Source organism: Anolis sagrei, chromosome 4 (assembly GCF_037176765.1).
Source record: "Anolis sagrei isolate rAnoSag1 chromosome 4, rAnoSag1.mat, whole genome shotgun sequence".
NCBI lineage: Eukaryota > Metazoa > Chordata > Lepidosauria > Squamata > Dactyloidae > Anolis > Anolis sagrei.
Window position 1 is genome coordinate 227,449,908 of NC_090024.1, and position 15,219 is coordinate 227,465,126.

General features: G+C 40.2%; 1 protein-coding gene across 2 annotated transcripts in view; it reads right to left on the bottom strand.

Annotated features, from left to right (window-relative positions):
- Positions 1 to 1,395: 1,395 nt before the first annotated feature.
- PMEPA1 (prostate transmembrane protein, androgen induced 1) overlaps positions 1,396 to 15,219 on the bottom strand; it is a 108,189-nt gene continuing 94,365 nt past the window's right edge. The window contains exons 3-4 of one of the 2 annotated variants that reach the window (XM_060772051.2): positions 10,143 to 10,196; positions 1,396 to 10,044 (exon numbers count right to left, since the gene is read on the bottom strand). In XM_060772051.2, coding sequence (XP_060628034.1) covers positions 9,496 to 10,044; positions 10,143 to 10,196 — 603 coding nt within the window. In that variant the 3' untranslated portion in view covers positions 1,396 to 9,495. Of the gene's footprint in view, positions 10,048 to 10,142; positions 10,197 to 15,219 lie in introns of both variants that reach the window. The other variant, XM_060772050.2, reaches the window with a different exon arrangement.

Genomic DNA, 15,219 nt, shown 5'->3' on the forward strand with positions numbered 1-15,219 from the left:
AATGCAGTGGATATATTATTGTCTCTCATACTGCAGTTTCTTTCAGTAATCCCCATAAGTAAATCCTATAAAAAAGGATTTGATTTACAAGGGCAAATCAAAAATTAGTACCCAGACAGCAGATAAGTTACCTTGTCAACAGTCCTCACTATAAGATATATTGCATTTCCATTTCTGCACCAGTCATAACTTCCACACTGGCACTTAAAAGATAAAAAAGTCTACATATGTATTAGTTAAGTCAGTATTCTTTGTGTGGGTGCATTTGTATGATGAAAAATGACCACTTTGTAAACCTAAATTCCCCGTATTCTCTGGAAACTTAAGACTTTCCAATACTGCCCATTGAAAGGGGCAGGAACATGTTTACTGATCCGTAGCTACCAAACACTGGGCAATATGTACTTGAGCTGAAAAGCATATCAACAGAACCCTATTGGTATATTTGTTGTTGTCCTCTGGACAAAGTCCTTGCAAATGGCCAATTCTCTCACACCAGAAACACCTTGCAGTTTCTCAAATCGTTCCTCACATGAAAAAAAATGTTGTTGTCAAGTCATTTCTGACTTATAGTGAACCTAAGGTGAACCTCTTTTGAGGGTATCTGGGGCCAAGGTGTGTTCAATGGCTTTTTGTAGCCAAATGGAGAATCACTTTACTTTTCAGAGTCTTATTCCAACGTTCACCATGCTGGCTCTCTTTTGTCTGATCTACAAAGTCTGTATTCAGTTACAGGTTGCAGAAGTGTAACTGCACAAGTGGTGCCATTGTGCACAGTCATGTGTTGCATATAAGAAGTGAAATGTGTGTTGGGCTGCACATTCTTCAATGGTTTATGCAACACAACAGTGTGTAGCACAATGTATCTATAACTATGTAAGATCTCAGTCATTTTGTGTTAAGACCTCGAAAAAGACACTGAAGGGGCCCTCGGTTATCTGATTTTAATGTCACTGCTGCAGTTTGACTACAACTTTGGAAAGGAAAAAGGGAAACGAGTCCCAATTCTGGCAGTCTGTGTTTTACCATCTATCAATTTGGCACAGTTCACTGATTGACACAAGTTAAGAATTTTTGACTAAAGTTTCTCTTCTCCAAAAGGCAGGATAACATGACATATAATATTAGTGCAGTAAGCAAATCAGAAATGCTTTTCTTATAATCTAAATACTTTTTTGCACATGTGCGCACACAAAACCCTGCCATGTGCAACAGATCAGCAACAGATTTCCAGAAATCACACAGCCCCCATAAAATGTCGATTTTAACCCACCATGATAGATTTAAATATCTATGTATCTGACAGCTTTCTGTTGCCTCTCTTAAACATGGAGGTCACATTTCCAAAACATGATACGTTTGGGTGAAACAAACTAAAAAGATGAAGGCAGGCAATCCAAAGTATTGTAAAATTTATTGTTTTAAGTATTGCAGCTTTTTAAGAATAGAATGACATATCTTTGCCACTATTGGTTACTGTTACACAAGAAGCGTTTTACAACAGAATTGTGGAAATTGGCATCAGAGTACATATTCATACTAAAACAGCAAAATATAATTACTGCATTGCATGTGCTGTCTATTGTTTACGTAATTTTTTATTTGAACAAAAAAAAATCAGGATTACAGGACTGCCTATAACAAACTCCAAAGCCAAAAGCAATGCAACTGGAAATTGAAGAAAATATTAAAATACAATGAAATGTGACTATAAGGCAGGCAAATTAGGACTTTAAATGTAGTCCTTCATGAGCTTCTATATTACAGCAAAAAAATGGAAAGCGCAGTTTATGGAAAATTGTATGTTTTTTTCCCATCCAACCCCTTAAGTTTAGTTGTAGTACATGGGGGAAAATATATATTTTTATATAAATCTGAATGCCACACAGATCATACAGGAGAAAATGAATTCATTCTGTTCTTGGTTAGTATGTTTATGCTACACATCTGGCTTTTTAAAAATTCAACTCTTAAAGGGGGGAAATGGTGGAAATTTTTCCTTTCCATTAAATAGAGCATTTAGTGCAATTTTAAAGAGATTTAGATGTATTAAAAAGATATTCTCAAGAAGTATATTGATTTTTTATCCTCCCCACTTTTGGCTGACAGTCATATCCTTATTCTTAAAACCAATAATGGATCAGATTTTTAAGCTTAATGCTTACAATGTTTGAAATTGATAAAGGAAGAACCAACTAAGGCCTGCCATTATGATTTCCAAATTCATATCTCAGTGCATCACGTTTTTAATGGAATTGATTTTAAGATTGGTTTCTGCTCTGCTTGAAGATACAGTCCCAAACATATTGCCTCATTGGTTTTGAGGCTAACCTGACTTGTAAAATCTTTGACAAAATGGCAGAGGAGCCTTGCTGCTTCTTCGATTTTAGTTTTTCTCTTGAGTCACAAGCAGCACATCAACGAAGATCTACCTTTATCAACAACATCCTGACTGTGGCCAAGTCATTTCCCAGTACTCTTAGTGCCACGGATCTATCCATTATGCACGTCTTCATGTGACAGTTGGTGCTAAAAGATGCTCCTAGTTTCTGGAATTTGTACAACCTGGCAACAGGTACTTCCAGATTATCTTAAAAGGCTAGGTAAGAACTGGACTGATTTAAAGGTCAAGATGCCAGTTTACATGTGTTGCTGATCTTACTTCAAAAATATTTCTAATAGTTATAGGGGAATTTCTTCATATAAATACACAAGTGTAAAAAAAAGAAGCAATGTGAGAAAACCTAAGATTAACATGAGTCCTTGATCGCTCCTAGTCAGTTTGAAATTCTCTCGGCACAATTCAATTAAGGTTGCCACTCTTCTTTTTTCCTTTGGCAGAACTCCTGGACCTGATAGGAAAAAGCCAACACATACTGCTTTTTCTGGCACAGAGGATCTGTAATGGGAAAAGTTTTGCCTGCAATATTTTTAGTCTCCTGTGCAGGAGCTCTAGGTGATTAAATAGTGGCAAGCTGAAATCCAAGATGACAGCTAGAGTCAGGAATGCATCTGAATAGTGGTGGTGGTGCTTTGGATACATTTTACAGCCACGGCCTAGAGCTGGGGTGTGGGAAAGAGATTTAGCTTTTTGCCTTCAACTCCAAAAGTGGCCCCAGCCTGGCTGGAAAGAATTTGGGTTGCATACCCATCAACACTTCACAGTTCAAAACTAGGACACAGGTGGCCAAGCAATATCAGAACATGGTCAAGATGGTTCTTCACAAGGAATAACACACAAGTTAGGAGAGGACTTTTGTTTGCTTTTGCCTGAGCCTACTGGGAAGGGTAAGATTCCTCCACTTCCTCTTCTCCCTGCTGAGTTGAATGCCAAGTTCTTTTGACATCAGTTTGCACCAGCTGAAGAAAGTTGAAGACAAAGTAGGTAAAGTAGGAGATGGGAAAAATTGGGACATTTGAAAAGAAGATAAAGTGGGAAAGCAGATTAATCGAGATGGTTCATGTCAAACTGAGACGGTTGGAGATATGGATTTGTTGTCCAAAAAGTAATGCTTTCATTTTTGGCTACTGCTTTGGGACAAAAATGTCTGTTTCCTAATTAAAATAACAGAGCAAATGAAGTAACATGTCTCCTCTGTCTGCTGGCATTAAACCTTTTTGAGGGAGAAATCAATTTTTTCCACACACAAAAAAATCATATTTCAATCATGTGGCATTTAGTATAGTCAAAGTGGTATTTGCTTAAACTAACACTGGAACTGATTACCTAATCCTCAAAATTTGTAGGGTTTAACCTATTGAAAGTATAGGCAAGGATTGTTCAGGGAGATACACACGTGCGTGAATGAGTGTTGGGAGGGCAATCAACAGTTCAGAAAAATAAATTGCTCTCCAACATCAGTTAAGACTTCAAAAATCTTATCTTGGTGATTTAGTGAAAAATGTCTTTACTGACTTTGATCTTGTCCAGTTAACAGAACCCAACGTGGAGAAATAGAATGGCTGAAGCCTCAGCCATTGTTTTACTGCCAAGAAAGACCTTGTCTTGCCTTCACTGCTGCATGTCAAGTCTTCTAGTAAATACCAAGTTAGCAACCTGCTCCAGATTTTGGGAAGTCCTTTGGACAAGATGCTCTCTATGAGTCCTGTTCTCCACAATTGTCCCAGGTGCCCAATGCAGTTGTGCTCTGGACCCAATCTATCCCATCACCCAGAAGGAAAGCATGAAGGCAAGTCGAGGGCTTCTTCATGTCATCACTCTTGTCATGGTTTGTTTGATTGGAGAGGGCAGATGGGCCCTAACAAGTGAGAAGGAACAGCAGCCCTATGAAGCCCAGAGAGGTCGGCGAGGGCTCCCTGAAGGTCCCAACACCACCAATCCCTACTGCTTCTGCTGGTGGCCCCATGGGAATCCTGGGAGATTTGCCCATTTTGTACAAGGCACTCCAGTGTGATTTCTTAAAACAACCTCCAGCCATGCTGACAATTCTGCAATGATGGCAGAGCTTTTAGATATGTGATGCTCATACTCCACCCCAAACCAACAGAAGGACATGTATACAGGTGTGTAGCAAACACACTAGTAAAATCACGGAACAAATAAAAGAATAATAATTATAGCAAGGACAGCAAGAACAAACAACAAAAACACAAAACATTACTGTTTACTCATTTTGGCTCAAGAGGGCAGTAGATATATTTTCAGTTTGTCTTTTGGTTGGTATCCTTGATTACAAAATCCACCACAATGGACTACCCTATGGAGTAGGATATGTGCACAAAATGTATTCAAGTTCCCTTGCAAACAGTCCCAAGAAAACAGATGGCAAGACAGCGAAGGAGCACCTTACACAGCTAGGCACATCAAACTGGTTATAGTGGGGCTCAAAGGTACAATTTAAAGAAAAGGTACCCCACCCCCCCCAAAAAAATTCCCCCACATAAATTAACGAGAGAAAATTGCAACCCAGGGATCTAAAAGCAAAAGTGACCACACCCTGGAAGTTTTCACTAGAAATGATTGGATTCCCCTCTCCTTTTGCTATTTTCTATTAAAGGGAGGCTTTCTGTGTTTTTGTAAAATAAGGCACTAAATAGACATGTCACATAAAGGAAAGATACTTTTTAAAAATGCTTCTAGAAATTCACTGACTTTGTAATTTTTGCAGGAAGCTAGGAAGCTTTTGAGTTCTTTTAAAAAATCTGTGTATGTAGGTGTTGTAAGGAAGGAGGCAAGGCTGCAATGCTGTGAAAGAAAAGGTTCAAGAACCGATTACTAGGCAAAAAAGAAGAGGCAAACGTTTGATTTAAAAATGGCAAAAACTTCAAATTGATCTCTTTGCTGTTATCACCATCCTCTTTCATTCCAATGTTGTTCTCTTCCCACTCCTCTTCAAGTAATAGGAAAGTCGCATAAAAACAAGAGGTATTGTCTTCATATCTTTCATTTATGTTATCTTACTAGTTAGCATCTGGCAGAATATTATACTCCCTTGCTTAAAAGTAAAGGTCACTCAGTACTGTTCCCTCTGCAATCCCATTGCTTCCTTCAATGGAGTGCCCTTGTATTTCCCAGAAGATGGAACTCTGTCGACATAAAGGTTGCCAACGTTTCAACTGCTTGTTGCAGCTGTTCCTTTCTCACCAGTTTAAAACATAACACCATAATGGAGTGGTCTGTAGATCTCAGGGCAAACATTCAGTGACCCACAGTGGCCAATCTGATACTTTCAGGAAAGAGGGCCAACAAGGTTCCCTCTGCTGTTTCCCTCCCAGTTGCCCAGTAGCCACTCACGGATTTATCCTTCACGATCCATGTAGACCAGTGGTTCTCAACTTGTCAGTCCCCAGATGTTTTGGCCTTCAATTCCCAGAAATCCTAACAGCTAGTAAACTGGCTGGGACTTCTGGGAGTTGTAGGCCAAAACACCTGGGGATCCACAGGGTGAGAACCATGGATGTAGATGAATATGGAATCGCATTGATGTTGCCATACTGTTCAAAAGTCTCGTTTGCCAATGTCTGCCCAGGATGCCACTATTCAAGGCAGAAGAATAGGACAGACAGGTTCATTTCTGGACAGCTGGCAGCCTTTCTAGCTATAGATTAATATCTATAACACAAGACAGAAGAGGGGTCTCATTTCCTTGTATATTGTGTGTGTGTTACATGTCCTTCTTCCTGTTCTTCATATTTTATGCCTCTCACTCACTTGCACTCAGTCACATACAAATGCACCATGAGGGTTAAAGCAAATGATCAGATCTTTTATACAATATCAATAAAAACAATGTAAACAATAGCATTGTAAGACATAATGCTCGATGAAACAAGGGGGAGGGACGGGAAGGGGAACATGGGCTGATGTGTTTGAAGGAGGGCCGGGTGCCAAAACCTTGCTGCACCAGAAAGAACTGCAAGGGAAAACAAACTTGCAGAACATGGAAAGGGACTGTTTCTAAAGTTCCTTAGCTTTTACTACACCATTGGAGTTGATGTGTGCCCAAACTCTTCAGCTAGAAGAAATAAAATACAGTTAACAACAAGAGGCAGTCAAGAAAAGAAGGTAATCTGTTAGGACTGCTTATTGAGCACTTCTGTTTCTTTCAGTGTTGAGGAAAAGCACAAGAGTGGGACTGAATCCCAAGACCACCAATATGGATTTGATAGGACTAAGGATGCTTGCCTTTTCTATTTCATAAGCCTGCACAACCTCTGGACCATCTCACTGAATGCAGCCCCACCTTAGGTCAATTGTTCTCAAAGTTGGTGGATAATGACTTCCATCATCCCCATCCAACATAGCCAATGGCTAGGCAGTGGTTCTCAACCTGGGGTCCCCAGATGTTTTTGGCCTACAACTCCCAGAAATCCTAACAGCTGGTAAACTAGCTGGGATTTCTGGGAGTTGTTGGCCAAAAATGTCTGGGGACCCCAGGTTGAGAACCACTGGGCTAGAGCTTCTGCAAATTGTAGCCTAACATGGGTGAGTGCAAGCAACCCATAGAGAAGTAAGGCTTCCCATTAGTTCTGTATCTAAAGATCTATGTTCAGAAATTATTGCCCTATGGATAAGGTTGCTGCCCCCTTTTTTTGCTGTCTGCCTGGAACTGCAAAAATATAAGAGGGAGGGTGCCATTTGGATACTTGGTTGTATGCAATATATGGTTGGCAGGCTTCACTCTGGCCTGGAGGGAGTTCTGTCTGGGCCGAATATCCAATACAAAGGAGAACAAAACTCCCATCTCATTAATTGGTATGTAAATAGAAGGTGTTTCAGAGCAGCACGCATTCTGCACCTGCCATTCCTCTCCCCCTTTTCTACATTAAGTATTAGTGGCACAGAGACTTTGCCCTTCACCATCTGGGCAACCTTCATTTATGCAGCTTATTTAAAACCTTGTGGAAAACATGAGGTGCCCCAAACCAGGTTTCCAGGGTATTATTTAAAAAGTCATCTATAAGGCAGGTTTATGGGTTCTTGACGCTTCCCCCGCTTTTATTACCTTAATTGTAGACAGGCAAATTAGCTTGATATTAAAAAAAAGAGGAGAAGACGACAATTAGAAGCCATCACCCAGTCATTAAAAAGAAGGCAATTTAATGACTGCTTATGCTTTTATGGTCCTCCTGAAATTAGTGAGACAATAGCAATAGAAAGGGCTGTTCTAACTGCCTGTTAAGGAGGTTGGCTCTCCAGAGCTGTCACAAAAGAACATGTCACCTCTATGTGCTCCAAGGGTTTCAGAGCAGACAGAGGTTGGATCCAACAGAAGCTCCCACTCGCTCCCATTTTTGAGCATTTGCTAGAAACAGAGCTTGAAAAGAAACTTCATTTATTACACAACTTGTTACAAAGTCCCCAAAGTGGCTCATTGGCATTAAAGTTTGATAAATTAATTATCTGTTCCCTTTTCTGTTAAGTTTCTTAAAAAAATAATAAAGTAAGAAATTCATCTGATTTTGGGGGTGGGTGAAGAGTCCCCTCCATATTCCCAAAGCATTTTAGCCCTGTCTCATGTGGGCAGGTAGAGTCATATCATTACTACTTGTTAATATGCTTTCTTTTCTTTTTTTAAAAGGAACACAGTTATGCCTTCAGGTTTTCCCAAAGTAACATGCCACATATACGGTTGTAATTTGGAATCTGTTATTTTCAAGCTCTGGCTAGGAGGGCCCATTTGCAGAGTGGTTTTGGAATCCTATTATTTATTTTTTCTGTCCCACCTCCAATAATCATAACACAAATACAGACTCAGAACTTTTAAATCACAAAAAGGAAAAACAGTAAATCTTGTTTTTACAGGGAATGTAAAACAATGGATGCATTGCAACCCTGAGGAACAGATACCTAAGAGTGACATAAAATAAAATTTACAGGCACCATGTCAATTGAGAGGAGTGAATATAAATAGCCTCTTTGCTTGCTTTTCAAAATGCGCTCCCTCCTTCCATACACAAAGAAATAGGGGCCCAAAACAACACATTTGTTTAAAAAAAAAACAAGGAAAGAGAAAATTAACAAACACATGCATTGCCTTCGCAAGTGATGCATTGGAACATAGATTTCATTTTCAGGTATCCGACAATACCTGCAGTCAGGTGCGATAGAATCCATTCAGGTTGGAGACATGAGCATATGAATTTGGAGAGTTAAAAAAATTGCACAAGATGCCGTCCTTACATGATGTTCATTCCCGATCTGTGTTCTCTGTCTTATGGGTATTTCCCTCCCGTATAACATTTTAGTCTTCACCATATTTTTCTTAACAGTTTTGTGGTAGACATGAAAGAGGTTTCCGACCAACACAAGCACTAACACATTTATATTAAAAAATAGTGCAAAATTTTCAACATTTATATAAATAACTCTAACCCCTGCTTTTGTTTGTTTTTTTGTTTCCCCCTCTTCTTCTTCTTCTTCTTCTTTTTACAACATAACACATGCTTTTTTGAGCTGGCTCTCAAAAATTGCCATGTTTTTATTCTAGTTCAGAAAAACACAACAAAAACGTTTCCCCCCCTCAATAGGCCTCTTCTATTATAAAAATACTCCTGCTTCCCCAACACACATACAGTTTCTTTTCTTTTTTTAATATATATTTATATATATATTGCAGATCTTTAAACAAACATTTTTGTGCAAATATTTTTGTCTTTAAAGTTAAGTGAAATAAACAAAAAAAAAGGTGTCACATTCACACACGCAGCTCAATTTGAAACAAAACTAAAGGTGAGGGGAGAAAATAAAAGGACTGCTGTAGATTTCTTTAGAAAACAAAACAAAAAAAAACAAACCAAAACCTTCTAGACCGAGCTCAACAAACCGTTTTTGCAAGCTTTGTTGGCTTGTGCATTCAGACCAAACGTAACATGTAAATATTTATACTACACAGAGGTGGAGAAGGGTGTTTTGTTCCGCACACGGCTTCCCCCCTATTTCTCCATACCTTTCCCACCCACCCAACCAAACCTCCGATCCCAATAACAAGAAGTGCAGAGTGTTCTTGTCCCCCCAAATGGTTTCTTTTTCTTTCAAAAGGGGTGCCCTTTTTGTTTCTCTTTATCTTTGTTCCATGCCGTTGTGCTCTCAAGGCTATTGATTTGTGACGAAGGGTGAAGCCTGCCCCCTTCGAGTATCGAGGGCATCCCGCTGTTGTTCTGCTGGTGCTGATAAAAAGCGGACCCAGGAAAGTGGCCTATGACCTCGCTGTACGTGGGAGGCGGTCCTTCCATCCTGCCATTGCTCCCATAGCAGGTTGCGCTGATGCCCGAGTTGCTGCTCGGAGGACAGGGTCCCCCGTACACTGAATTATCTATCAGGTCACTGTCGAAGATGGTTCTGTTGGGAGGCGCTCGGACCGACTCCCGGTTGAGTTCCATTTGCTGCTCGGGATCCCGGAGCTGCAGCGTGCAGGGCCCCTGGTACGGAGGAGGCTCCTCTCCGTCCGACAGAGAGATGGTGGGCGGCAGGTCGATTTCATGCTGCAGGTAAGGATACGTCGGCTGGAATCTGTTAAAACGGTCCCTTTGCAAGAAGGATGGAACCGCTAGTCTGTCTGTAGGCCTCGGGGTGTAGACTTGCTGCTGGAGACAAGAGAGAAGAAAAACATGATCCTTGGGTTTCAAGCGCCAGCCAACACAAAAATTGCTTCAAGCTATGTTTTGACTCCGATCCTTACCTCCGTTACGCCATTTCCTGACACTGTGCTTTCCGAAGGCCACAAGCTTCCTTCCTAAAAATTGGAAAGAACAGGAAAACGTTTGAGAATCCCAGTTGAATGATGCCTCCTTCCACCTTAAACTCATTAATGATTTCTATTCATATATACACTGTTCTGAAAGATTGCAAAGGTTTCTCATGAATGATTCTCAGTAACCCTTGCAATAGCTTTGTAAAGTGGATGAGGCAGTTCCAAACAACTATTTCCAGATCAGATATGGCTATCTTCCCAATATTAGGCAAGGACTGTAGGTGAGGGGTGAAGCACATACTTTTGCATGCAAAATATCCCAAGTTCAAAACTAGAAAAGACACCAGAGCCTCCATAATGCTACACAGATAGCACTGAGCTAAATGGACGGATATATGGTAAATAGACCAATATAAGGTATTTTCCACACATTTTCCACACATGGAAAGGTATAAGGACAACAGGTTAATATTTTGTCTCAAGGCTATAAATTTCTGACCAATGCAAGATTAGCAATGAATTCAGACACTCAGCAGGAAACAACTTGAAGGCACACAAGAAACACACATTTCTGACTAAGGCCATTTCTTGGTCTCTCAAAATTTCTAAGACTAGGATTCAAGTGCTTTGTGGACATCTATTTTGTCTCCCTTGTCTCTGCTATTTTGAAATAACTTGTGGACCCTTTAACATAATATAATGATAGTGCTATGATTCTATCTGAAATTGCTATGGCTGCATTGTACAGAACATTGGATTTATAATTTCGTGAGGCACCAAAGCTCTCTGGATGAGATTTCAAAAGACCGTCAGATAAGGTGCAAACTCCAGGATTCCACAGGACGGAACCATAGCAAGTGGAAACATACAAATATAATAGTGTGAAAGGGTCCCAGAACTTAATATTAGTAATTAAGAGTGTTTAGGAGAAGGGGGGGCAAGGTCTGAATATTGCCAAGTGCTATGAAGGAGTTAGAGGAGGGTGCATTCTAGTAGCCATACGTTCTTCACTGCAGCCTGAAAGAAAGCTGGCTGGACACAATTTCTTTATTTACAGTATTTGTATACCACTTTTCTCACCCTGAAGGGGACTCAAAGCAGTATACTATTCATATATACACTGTTCTGAAAGATTGCAGAGGTTTCTCATGAATGATCCTCAGTAACCCTTGCAATAGCTTTGTAAAGTGGATGAGGCAGTTCCACGCAACTATTTCCAGATCAGATATGGCTATCTTCCCACACAAGCCCTTCCTCTAATGCAGCAGCCAGGTGTGTAAAGAGATAGAAAGGTTGGCTTAAGTCTTTGACTATGGAAGGAACTATAGAATAACAACATCTGCATCTTTTAAGTACTTAAGGACAGTATATTCTAAGAAATCTAGCCTTGTAAAAATCTCACTTCTACAGCCTAAACCTAAGGAGGTTGCTAGACAAGCTCATGGGATAGCAAATACATTGCAAGGTGTGTTGAACTCAGAAAGTAGTATATAGTGCAGCAATGGGGAAATATCCTGCATTACCTTTATATAACCATGTATATGTTGACCTCATATATAAGTCAAGGGCAGATTTTGGAGCTAAAGTTATGGATTTTGTTATGACTTATCAATAAATTTATGTTTTTTTCTGCAGAGAGGGGAAAGCATCGTTGGCACCTCTTGAAGAGAGATATTGAAAAGCTGGAATGTGTCCAGAGGAGGGTGACTAAAATGATCAAGGGTCTGGAGAACAAGCCCTATGAAGAGCAGCTTAAAGAGCATGTTTAGCCTGCAGAAGAGAGGACTGGGAGGAGACGTGATAGCCATGTATAAATATGTGAGGGGAAATCATAGAGAGGAGGGAGCAAGCTTGTTTCTGCTGTCCTGGAGACTAGGACGTGGAATAATGGCTTTAAACTACAGGAAAGGAGATTCCACCTGAACATGAAGAAGAACTTCTTGACTGTAAGAGCTGTTCAGCAGTGGATCTCTCTACCCCAAAGTGTGGTTGAGGCTCCTTCTATGGAGGCTTTTACACAGAGGCTGGATGGCCATCTGTTGGGCGTGCTTTGAACGCGATTGTCCTGCTTCTTGGCAGGAGGTTGGACTGGATGGCCCACGGCGTCTCTTCCAACTCTATGATTCTATGGCCAGCTTTCTGGACCGCCGATGCATTTCCATGCCCAGACATTCAAAAAGGCCAGAAATGGCACTGTGACGACGAGGGCAGAGGGGTTTGGTGCTTCTTTTGGATTCTTCCGGGATGGACTAAGATCTTGCCTTTTGCCACTCTACTAATCAAAGGAGATGGTTCCTTTTTTTTTGATAAGCATTAAGGTAGAGTACTCAAATTGACCTGTGAATAAATCAACCCAGGTTTTTGGGGTTGATTTTTTTTTTTTTTTACTAAAATTTCTAGATACACACATGGGTCGATAGGGTAATTGCTGGGCTTCATTCATCTTCATATAGGGGCTTCACCAATCTGTTTTGCCTTTGAGTCCTTTGATCCAAAGCACGGCATTTCAAATTGTACAGTTTAGAAATCAGAAACACGTCTTATCACTCTTAAAATAGGTTACTGGATCTATATTTCATATTACCTACATTCTTTAAAAACAGTTCTGTTTTCCATGACCCATCTTTGCTATAAGGTGGGATATAAATAATTTAACACATAAATAGACTTGTATCTTATTCTCCAACGAAGATGGGGTAGCGGAGTTAGCACATTCAGTCCTAATGAGAACACTGTAAGGTAGGTAAGGATTTCAGAGAAATTTGTGTGCTTTGCATTTCAATGAGAATTGATCTCATTCATATTTTCAGACTTCCACACAAATTGGCATGGAATTATCCTTTGGTTTTGACACAGTTTTAGGACGGTTCTCCAATCACAAAAAATACCCATGACTGTGTTCCTTCAAGGAAAATAGATACAAAAGTGCTTATATGAAGGGAGACAACATACAAAAGGCATGTAACAGCGATTATTTCTCACAAAAATGTACACATTTAAAGGAAACGTATACAAATATCTCGGGTACTTAAAAATATGAACTGATGTGGAAATTGGGTAGAATGAAGTTGTGATGGAAAAATGCAAATGCTACAAAAGGAAATCTCTAAATGTAGGCTATGTAGATAACAGAATCATAGAGCTTGAAGAGGTCCTTTCAAGCCATCAAGTCCAACCCTTTACTCAATATAGGATCTTCAGCTTTGGTCCTCCAGTTGGTGTGGAATCCAACTCCCAGAGATCCCTGGCAGTTTACCAACTGTTAGGAATTGTGGGAGATGAAGTCCAAAACACCTGGACAGCCAAAGATTGGCAGCCATTGAGCTAGAGCAGTGGTTCTCAACCCCTTAGTAGAGTTCCTCATGTTGTGGTGACCCCCAATCATAAAGTCATTTTCATTGCTACTTCATAACTGTCATTTTGCTACTGATATGAATTGTAATCTGATGCATTTTCATTTACTGGACCAAATTTGGCACAAATACTCAATACATCCAAGTTTGAATACTGGTGGGTTTGGGGGGGGGGGATTCATTTTGTCATTTGGGAGTTGTAGTTGCTGGGATTTATAGTTCACCTACAATCAAAAAGCCTTTTGAACTCCACCAACAATTGAATTGAACCAGTCTTGGCACACAGAACTCCCATGACCAACAGAAAATTCTGGAATGGTTTGGGAGTTGTGGTTCACCTCCATCCAGAGAGCACTGGGGACTCAAACAAGGATGGATCTGGACCAAACTTGGCACAGATACCGAATATGCCCAAATGTGGACACTGGTGGAGTTTGGGGAAGATAAACATTGACACTTGTGAATTGTAGTTACTGGGATTTATAGTTCACCTACAATTGAAGAGCATTCTGAACCCCACCAATGACAGAATTGGGTCAAACTTCCCACACAGAAACCCCATGACCAATAGAAAATATTGTGTTTTCAGATGGTCTTTGGTGACCCCTCCAGGGATCCCAACCCCAGGTTGAGAAACACTGAGCTAGAGCATTGCCAACTGGTTCAGCCTCTTTCTGAAGTATCCAGAGAAGGAGACTCCACGATTCCTCAAGGCAATTAGTTCCATCATAGTCAAGACGTTGCTTCTAATGTTCAATCCAAACCTTCCAGAACTTAAAACCATTAGACTTAACTCTTACCACTAATTGCCCCAAAGAACAAACTTGACCCCTCCTCATTTTGTAGCAGCCCTTGAGATATTTAAAGAGGGCAATCATTCTATGATTCTATGTTGCCTCCATACCTCTCCTCCTTGTCCTTCTCTGAACTCATTCCAACTTGTTTCTTAAAATCTTTCTTAAAATTACATTCCCATAATTGATCATATGAGGTTTGATCTGAGCAGAATTTAGTGGGACCACTGCTTCCCTGCCATTAGAAACGATGCTTCTCATGCAAAAATCACATTTGCTTCCTTTGCTACAGCATCACACTTCTGGTTCATGGTCAACTGACAATCAACTACAAACCCAAGGTACTTTTCATATGTAGTACACTACTGTGGATTTAAAAATTTAAATACTTTCCCCCACTGTATATTGCTGGAGTTAATGCATAGCTTAGAGTCCTGGCAGAGTGTACAATACAACTAGCTGCTTTGCATGTGACACCAACTATTTAATAAATTCATTCTATGATATTGCGTTGTTGTGCTGTTTTTCGAAAACCTGAACCTGTAAACAAATCTCAAGGCTGTCCTGCTACCAAAAGAGGGACAAAAGCCATGGATATGGAAATAAGATGCTGAGATGCTTTAATATTTTTTTTTCTGTTTTACAGCAAATATTGTATTTAAAATGGTATGCATAAGATAAGGGCCTACTCTGGAGTGAAAGACAATAGACTGCCAATGTTGGTTTCATATGGCATATTAATTATGTTGCAATACTTGAGCAATGTAACTACTTGGATCACCATGTCCCCCAATACAACCAAATGCACAAACTTAGATCTAGTGAGGAAACATGAATTGTCATGCGAGCCCCCACCAGTATGTAATTATGCTTAACGAGAGAAGGCTCCTTCTCAGGTGCTGCTCCAGAACTCTGGAA